Source organism: Capricornis sumatraensis, chromosome 16, assembly GCF_032405125.1.
Source record: "Capricornis sumatraensis isolate serow.1 chromosome 16, serow.2, whole genome shotgun sequence".
Lineage (NCBI taxonomy): Eukaryota > Metazoa > Chordata > Mammalia > Artiodactyla > Bovidae > Capricornis > Capricornis sumatraensis.
Genome location: NC_091084.1, coordinates 82,391,770 through 82,401,351, shown reverse-complemented (window position 1 = coordinate 82,401,351; position 9,582 = coordinate 82,391,770). Strand labels below are relative to the sequence as shown.

The 9,582-nt window shown below is 39.2% G+C and overlaps 1 protein-coding gene across 1 annotated transcript; it reads right to left on the bottom strand.

The window, feature by feature from the left end:
- Window positions 1–1,460: 1,460 nt before the first annotated feature.
- Window positions 1,461–2,399, bottom strand: LOC138092937 (olfactory receptor 5AN1-like). Its single transcript, XM_068989011.1, has one exon. It carries the CDS (start codon window positions 2,397–2,399, stop codon window positions 1,461–1,463), a length of 939 nt encoding a protein of 312 aa, XP_068845112.1.
- Window positions 2,400–9,582: the final 7,183 nt, after the last annotated feature.

Sequence of the window (9,582 nt, the reverse complement as noted above, 5' to 3'; positions counted from 1 at the left end):
GGACCACAAATTTACATCCTGCTTCTGAAGACAAAAATTGGCTAGAGCTGATAACACTGCTTATCCCACAAACTATTTCTTGCCCCTTGAGGTTTGAGGTTTCCAGGAAAATATCAGCATTAAAGTACTTCTAGCCATTCCATCTCGGTGATTGTATTGCCTGCATACAACCATAAATTTCTCAGACATGACATGTTGAACACAGACAATAGAAAGGAATGTATATTGGTGTTTCCATATTGGCCCTTACTCTGCAACATGGAATATTTGGTGACTTTATTATTGCCATGAATTCTCACACAATTCCCATCACATCACATATGTTCAGATGCTTGAAAGAGCAGGAATTATTTTGACAGTATGATCCCACTACCTATGTCAACCAAGGATAAATTTTTCAGACTTAGTGAGGGAGGGAAAGAGGAGCTTGACTTCCATAATATCAGAAATTGCTACTGACTGTGACATGGATTTTGAATATCATCCCCATCAGAAATTCTCCTCAGAGGGAGAGGGAGAGCGTGGGATGATTTGGGAGAATGGCATTCTATCATGTATACTATCATGTAAGAATTGAATCGCCAGTCTATGTCTGACGCAGGATACAGCATGCTTGGGGTTGGTGCATGGGGATGACCCAGAGAGATGTTATGGGAGAGAGGTGGGAGGGGGGGTTCATGTTTGGGAACACATGTAAGAATTAAAGATTTTAAAATTAAAAAAAAAAAAAAGAAATTCCCACTGGACCCTAGATGCAGAATGTTACAGCATCAGAATCATAAGTTAACAGCCCTGAAGGGGCCACACACTTCATTTCACCTCATTATTGTTCAAATCATGTGATCCTCCTATTTAGACTACAACTGTGGAACTAGAATGTGATCCATAACTTATTAGATAAAAAGCACTGAAGAGGTATTACTCAAACATTAGCTGTATCGGACTAGTCTTCTGGGAAGGCACAACTAGGCCAATTGTATACCTTGGTTCTGTCCAAAGACACACCCTCTCTGTGTGTTCGTTCTCATTCTGGCCAGAAACACAAAATGGACATCGATGACCACCACGTCTGGATTATGCTGTGTTAGAATATTTGGGGGACAAGGTTCACGCACTCCTAAGGTCAGAATGCTGAGATGGAACCTGTTCCATCTCAGAAGTAGAAAAGAAGCAACAGGTTCTAAATCTTGATTTTCATGAATAATTTTTAATAGATTAATAAGTAATGAGGCCACTCCACATGGAGGATAAAAGCAATGGGTCTCTAGGACTTTAAGATACTGTGTTTGAGTAGTTTGATTCCATTGTTGGCCCATTTTGGCATATTATCTGGGTCAGATTAAGTCTTCTTTGTCAAAGGCAGAATGAACTTTGTTGTAGTCCATTCATATAAATATTATTGAGGGTTAAGGTAGGTCATTCTAACAAGACAAATCTGTCAGAAATCTCAGTCTGTGGCCTCAGCAACACCGTCTCTTCTTTTGCAACCTCGTCAAGGCATCTTTGATTTCTTTATTCCTCAGACTGTAAATCAAAGGATTCAACATGGGAATCACCACCGTATAGAAGACTGATGCAAATCTGTCAAAGCTGGAGGAACCACCAGTGCTGGAACTCAAATAGACAAAGATACTTGAGGTATAGAAGAGAGTGACTGCTGTCAGATGGGAAGCACAGGTGTTGAAAGCCTTGGACCTGCCTCTTGCTGTCGTGATCTTCATGATGGAGATGACAATGTAGATATAGGATATCATAATAACTAAGGCATTTATTATCCCAAAGATCATTGTTAATATGGCAGTCAAGAGTTGTACAAAAAAAGTGTCAGTGCAGGATAGAACTAACAGCTGGGGCAGGTCACAGAGAAAGTGCTTGATGACATTAGGCCCACAGAACTGGAGCTGGAGCATGAAACACAATTGGGATATAGAAGCAGAGAGTCCAGCCAAGTAGGATCCCAGCACCATCCGACCGCAGAGAGTGGGCGACATGACTGACGAATAGAGGAGCGGGTTACAAATGGCGGCATATCGGTCATAAGCCATGGCGGTCATGAGGCAAGACTCACTCAGCCCCATGGTGGAGAACACAAAGTACTGAACAGCACAACCCACAAAGGTTATAGTTTGCCGCTCCTGGAAGAAGTCGTAGAGCATCTTGGGGGCTGTGGAGGTCACGTAGCAGATGTCTATGAAGGACAGGTTACTGAGAAAGAAGTACATGGGGGTGTGGAGGTGGGAGTCCATTCTTATCAAGATGAGGAGCGACAGGTTCCAAGTCAGGGTCAAAATGTATATCACCAGGAATACAGCAAAAAGTACTGCTACGATTCTGGGAAAATCTGAGAATCCCAAGAGGATGAAATGCATGATCTTTGTAATATTTCCTCCCCCAGTCATTGGCTTTGTACTCCTAAAATCAGAAAAGAGACAAGAGAATGCATTGCTGACTCAGCGACATGGTAGCATCACAATTCTCTTATATGCCATACTTTTCCTCCATTGAGCCCTGGATAAAAGGCAAAGCTCCGCTGCCCTGGAGGAAAGATCTCAGCTTTCCATCTTGAATTGTAAGGAAGTACCTCCTCACTGCTTCAGGTTCTCACTTATAATTAAAACATATGTTTAAATACTTAGGAATATATCTACCCAAAGAAACTAAAGACCTATATATAGAAAACTATAAAACACTGATGAAAGAAATCAAAGAGGACACTAATAGATGGAGAAATATACCATGGTCATGGGTCGGAAGAATCAATATAGTGAAAATGAGTATACTACCCAAAGCAATTTACAAATTCAATGCAATCCCTATCAAGCTACCAGCCATATTTTTCACAGAACTAGAACAAATAATTTCACAATTTGTATGGAAATACAAAAAACCTCGAATTGCCAAAGCAATCTTGAGAAAGAAGAATGGAACTGGAGGAATCAACTTGCCTGACTTCAGGCTCTACTACAAAGCCACAGTCATCAAAACAGTATGGTACTGGCACAAAGACAGACATATAGATCAATGGAACAAAATAGAAAGCCCAGAGATAAATCCACACACATACGGACACCTTATCTTTGACAAAGGAGGCAAGAATATACAATGGAGTAAAGACAATCTCTTTAACAAGTGGTGCTGGGAAAACTGGTCAACCACTTGTAAAAGAATGAAACTAGATCACTTTCTAACACCACACACAAAAATAAACTCAAAATGGATTAAAGATCTAAATGTAAGACCAGAAACTATAAAACTCCTAGAGGAGAACATAGGCAAAACACTCTCTGACATAAATCACAGCAGGATCCTCTATGATCCACCTCCCAGAATACTGGAAATAAAAGCAAAAATAAACAAATGGGATCTAATTAAAATTAAAAGCTTCTGCACAACAAAGGAAACTATAAGCAAGGTGAAAAGACAGCCTTCGGAATGGGAGAAAATAATAGCAAATGAAGCAACTGACAAACAGCTAATCTCAAAAATATACAAGCAACTTATGCAGCTCAATTCCAGAAAAATAAATGACCCAATCAAAAAATGGGCCAAAGAACTAAATAGACATTTCTCCTAAGAAGACATACGGATGGCTAACAAACACATGAAAAGATGCTCAACATCACTCGTTATCAGAGAAATGCAAATCAAAACCACAATGAGGTACCATATCACACCAGTCAGAATGGCTGTGATCCAAAAATCTGCAAGCAATAAATGCTGGAGAGGGTGTGGAGAAAAGGGAACCCTCCTACACTGTTGGTGGGAATGCAAACTAGTACAGCCACTATGGAGAACAGTGTGGAGATTCCTTAAAAAATTGCAAATAGAACTACCTTATGACCCAGCAATCCCACTGCTGGGCATACACACTGAGGAAACCAGAATTGAAAGAGACACATGTACCCCAGTGTTCATCGCAGCACTGTTTATAGTAGCCAGGACATGGAAACAACCTAGATGTCCATCAGCAGATGAATGGATAAGAAAGCTGTGGTACATGTACACAATGGAGTATTACTCAGCCGTTAAAAAGAATTCATTTGAATCAGTTCTGATGAGATGGATGAAACTGGAGCCGATTATACAGAGTGAAGTAAGCCAGAAAGAAAAACACCAATACAGTATACTAACACATATATATGGAATTTAGAAAGATAGCAATGACGACCCTGTATGCAAGACAGGAAAAAGACACAGCGGTGTATAATGGACTTTTGGACTCAGAGGGAGAGGGAGAGGGTGGGATGATTTGGGAGAATGGCACTCTATCGTGTATACTATCATGTAAGAATTGAATCACCAGTCTATGTCTGACGCAGGATACAGCATGCTTGGGGCTGGTGCATGGGGATGACCCACAGAGATGTTATGGGGAGGGAGGTGGGAGGGGGGTTCCTGTTTGGGAACACACGTAAGAATTAAAGATTTTAAAATTAAAAAAAAAAGTTGAAAACTTTTTTAAAAAGCAATAGAAATCTTGTGATTATTATATATAAGGAAGGGATCATTGATTAAAATGCTGGGTTTTTCAAAGACCTCTAATAATGTACAATGCTGCTTTATAATAATAGAGCATAAGTGGTATCATTTCAGGATAAATTTGAAGAAGCTTTTCTCCTAGATGATCATCTAGAGAGATTTTTATATTTTCTTCTTTTATCCATAGGAAAGCTACTCCATTTATAATAACGTTGCAATCTTTTCACAAATATATTTATTACAGTGGCTCCTAAATGGCCTAGAAAAGTATATCATGGTTTGTAATCCTGAGTTGTTGTGGAGACACAGCATGAATGCCCAATTAAGTTATGTAGTAAGTGTTCTTAAGGAGGCCTTCATGTAAAATATTTCAAAAATAAGCTAGGACAACTCACTACTGGCCCCCATTATTGGCCTATTTATAATATTTTTCTTCTTAGAAAATAGCAGAGAACTGTGGTTAACGGTTCAGACTTTGGAGTTTTAGTTCTGAGTGTCATAATCAAGATGGCAGTATAGATCATTCCTAACTTCAGTTTCCCTCACTTAAAAAGTAACTAGCAACCATTCATAGGAAGAATACCAGTGTGAAAATCCGAAAATGCAGAGATGAATGTGAAGCACCCTCTGGACCACACTGACCAAGGAGAGCCACATTAGGGGAGAGAGCAGCTCCTCTCACAGCCTTGCCCTTCCCCACTACTGGTTCAGCATCACGCCAAGAGGGCTCCTCATGGGCTATGGTTTTCCTGCCAAACTGGACAACCTAGAAAAAATGAATAAATTTCTAGAAATATACAACTTAGGAAAACTGAATCAAGGGGAAACAGAAAGACGAAGCAGGCCAAGAATGACGAAGGAGATTGAATCAGTAATTAAAAACCTCCCAGCAAGAAAAGCCCAGGAGCAGAAGGCTTCATGATGGATTCCATCAGACATTTAAAGGCGATTAATGCCAATCATTTCCAAAGTCTTCCAAGAAGCTAAAGAAAAAATGACATTTCCAAACTCATGTTGCAAAGCCAATATAATATTTTGATACCAAAGTGAGACAGGGAAATTACTAGAAAATAAAATCACAGGTCATTACCCTTGATAAATGGAGATTTTTAAACTCTCAACAAAATACTAGCAAATAAAATTCAGCAGCACATAGAAAGGATCATACACCATGATCTGGTAGGGTTCATTCTTGAGATGCAAGAACGGGTCGATCAATCGATGTGATACACTGCTTTAATATAATGAAATGTAGAAATCACATAATCCTCTCAATAAATACACAAAAAGCATTTAACAAATTCAACATCCAAACATGACAAAAATTCACAAGTCAAGTATCGAAGGACTTCATCTCAACATAATAAAGCACATAGTAACATACCTTCATCTAACATACTCAGTGGTGAGTGATTGAAAGTGTCTCTCCTAAGATCAGGAGTAAGACAAGTAACTAACCATTCCTACTCAACGCAGCTCTAGAAATCCAAGCCAGGTCAATCAGGCATGAAAGATAAATAAATAAATAAATGGCATGAGAATTGGAAATAATTGGAACTGTTTCTGTTTATAGACAACATGATTTTTTTTGACAACATGATTTTTAATACAGAAAATCCTAAAGATTCCACCCCAAAACGGTAAGATCTTATGAACAAGTTTAGTTAACTGCAGTATACCAAATCAACAGATAGAAATCAGTTGCATTTCTATTACCTAGAACAAATTATCTGAAAAAAAGAAAACAATTACATTTACAGTAGTATCAAAAACAAAACACTCAGGAATGAATTAACTGAGGAGATGAAAGATCTTCAAAGTGAACATTCACTGTAAGACACTGACAAAAGAAAATGAAGACATAAGTAAATAGAAAGATTTTCCATATTCATTGATTGAAAGAATGGATATTGTTAAATTGTCCATAATGCCCAAAGCCATTGATAGATTCAATGCAATACCTATCAAAATTCCAAAGACATTTTTCACAGAAATAGAACAACAATCCTAAAATTGGCATGGCACCACAAACACCCTGAACAGAGGAAGCAATCCTGAGAAAGAGACCAAAGCTGGAGACATTAGGCTTCCTGATTTCAAACTGCATTACAGAGCTATAGTTTAAAAACAAGTGAGACTATATCAAACTAAAAAGCAAAAGAAATAAACAAAAGGAAATGGCAATCCATGAATTGGGAGAACATATTTGCAGAAACACATCTAGTAAGGAGTTAGTGTCCAAAATACATAAAGAACTCATGCTCATTCCAGAGTTATTTACAATTGTTACAATAGCCGAAACATTGAAACAACTTAGATGTCCACTGAAAGGTGAATGGATACTATGGCCATACTACCCTGACTGTGTCCAGTCTGGTCTGAAAAGTGAATGAATAAAGCAAAAATTACACACACACACACATATATATATATACACATATATATGAAATATTCAGACATGAAAAAGAAAATCTTGGCATTTGCAACAGCTTGGATAGATCTTAAGGGCATTCTGCTAAGTGAGATCAGTCACAGAGAGAAAAACAAATACTGTATAATCTCCCTTTATGTAGAATCTAAAAATAAATCTCATTTAAAAAAATCAGATTGTGATTGACAGAGGCAGGAGTAGAAGATGGAGGAACTGGTTAAAAATGATCAGAAGGTATAAACTCCCAGTTAGAAGAAGGTAAGTTCTGGGGATACAATGTACAACATGATGACATTAGTTAATAATACTGTACTGTATATTTGAAAGTTTCTAAGAAAATAGACCTCAAAAGACCTCATAATAAGGAATAACATTATGCAGATGGAAAGGGATGGGTGCTAACTGTCTTATTGTGGTAATCACTGGGCAGTACACACATGCATCAAATCACTGTGTGTGTGCCTTGCTGCTGTCGTTCGGTTGCTAAGTCCCATCTGACTCTTCGGGACAGCAGCAGACCAAACTCCTCTGTCCTTCACTGTCTCCAGAGTATGCTCAGATTCACGCTCATTAGGTCAGTGATGCCATCCAACTGACTCATCCTCTGTACCCTCTTCTCCTCCTGCCCTCATCTTTCCCAGCATCAGGGTCTTTTCTAATGAGTCAGCTCTTCACATGAGGTGGCCAATGTATTGGAGTTTCAGCCTCAGCATCAGTTCTTCCAATGTATATTTAGGGTTGCTTTCCTTTAGGATGGACTGGTTGGATCTCTTTGTAGTCCAAGGGACTCCCAAGAGTCTTCTCCAACACCACAGTTAAAGTGCATCAATTCTTCAGCGCTCAGCCTTCTTTATGGTCCAACTGTCACATCTGTACATGACTACTGGAAAAACCATAGGGACTATACAGACCCCTGTCAGCAAAGAGATGTCTGCTTTTTATAATACTGTCTAGCTTTGTCATAGCTTTTTCTTCTGAGAAGCAAACGTCTTTTAAATTCATGGCTGTAGCCACTGTCTGCAGTGATCTTGGAGCTCAAGAAAATAAAATCTGTCACTGTTCCCACTTTTTCCCCATCTATTTGCCATGAAGTAATGGGACTGGATGCCATGATCTTCATTTTTTGAATGTTGAGTTTTAAGCCAGCATTTTCACTCTCCTTTTTCACCCATATCAAGAGACTCTTTATAAAGTTTCTTTTCTCTTTCTGCCATTAAAGTGATATCATCTACATATCTGAGGTTGCTGATATTTCTCCCAGCAGTCTTAATTCCAGCTTGTGATTCATCCAGCCCAATATTCACATGATGTACTCTGCATATATGTTAAATGAGCAGGATGACAGTATACAGCCTTGACGTACTCCTACCTCAATTTTGAACCAGTCTATTGCTTCATGTCTGGTTCTAACTGTTGCTTCTTGACCTGCCCACAGGTTTCTCAGAACACAATTAAGGTGGCCTGGTATTCTCACCTCTTTAAGAATTATCCACAGATTATTGTGATCGACACAACCAAAGCCTTTAGCACAGTCAATGAAGCAGAAGTAGATGTTTTTCTGGAATTCCCTTGCTTTTTTATGCTTCAGCAGATGTTGGCAATTTGATCTCTTGTTCCTCTGCCTTTTCTAAATCCAGCTTGTACATCTGGAAGTTCTCAATTTGCCTGCAGCTGAAGCCTAGCTTGAAGGATTTTGAGCATGACCTTGCTGGCCTGTGAGATGAGTGCAGTTGTAAGATAGTTTGGACATTCTTTGGCATTGCCTTTCTTTGGGACTGGAATGAAAAAACTGACCTTTTCCAGTCCTGTGGCCACTGCTGAGCTTTCCAAATCTACTGGCATATTGAGTGTAGCACTTTCACAGCATCATCTTTCAGGATTTTAAATAGCTCAGATGTAATTCCATCACCTCCTCTAGCTTTGTTTGTAGGGATGCTTCCTAAGGCCCACTTGACTTCACATTCCAGGATGTCTGGCTCTAGATGAGTGACCACATCATCATGCTTAACTGGTCATTAAGAGCGTTTCTGTACAGTTCTTTTCTTGTCACCTCTTGTTAACCTCTTCTTCTGTTAGGTCCATACCATTTCTGTCCTTTATTGTGCCCATCTTTGCATGAAATGTTCCCTTGGCATCTCTAATTTTCTTAAAGAGATTGCTAGTCTTTCAAATTCTATCGTTTTCCTCTATTTCTTTGCACCGTTCACTTAAGAAGGCTTTCTTATCTCTCCTTGCTCTTCTCTGGAACTCTGCATTCACTTGGGTATACCTTTCCTTTTCTCCTTTGCCTTTCACTTCTCTTGTTTTCTCTGCTATCTGTAAGGCCTCCTCAGAAAGCCATCTTGCCTTCCTACCTTTCTATTTTTTGGGGGGGAAGGTCGGGGGGATGTTTTTATTCACTGCTTCCTGTACAACGTTATGAACCTCTGTCCATAGTTTTTCAGGCACTCTTGCTACCTGATCTAATCCCTTGAATCCATTTGTCACCTCCACTGTATAGCTATAAGGGAATTGATTTAGGTCATACCTGAATGGCCTTGTGGTTTTCCCTACTTTCTTCAGTTTAAGCCTGAATTTTGCAATAAGGAGCTGAGGATCTGAGCCAGAGTCAGCTCCCAGTCTTGTTTTTGCTGACTGTATGGAGTTTCTCCATCTTTGGCTGCAAAGAATAT

What these genes read in the sequence shown, in the direction of transcription:
- LOC138092937 (XM_068989011.1), bottom strand. Translation starts at nt 2,399, where the DNA reads ATGACTGGGGGAGGAAATATTACAAAGATCATGCATTTCATCCTCTTG.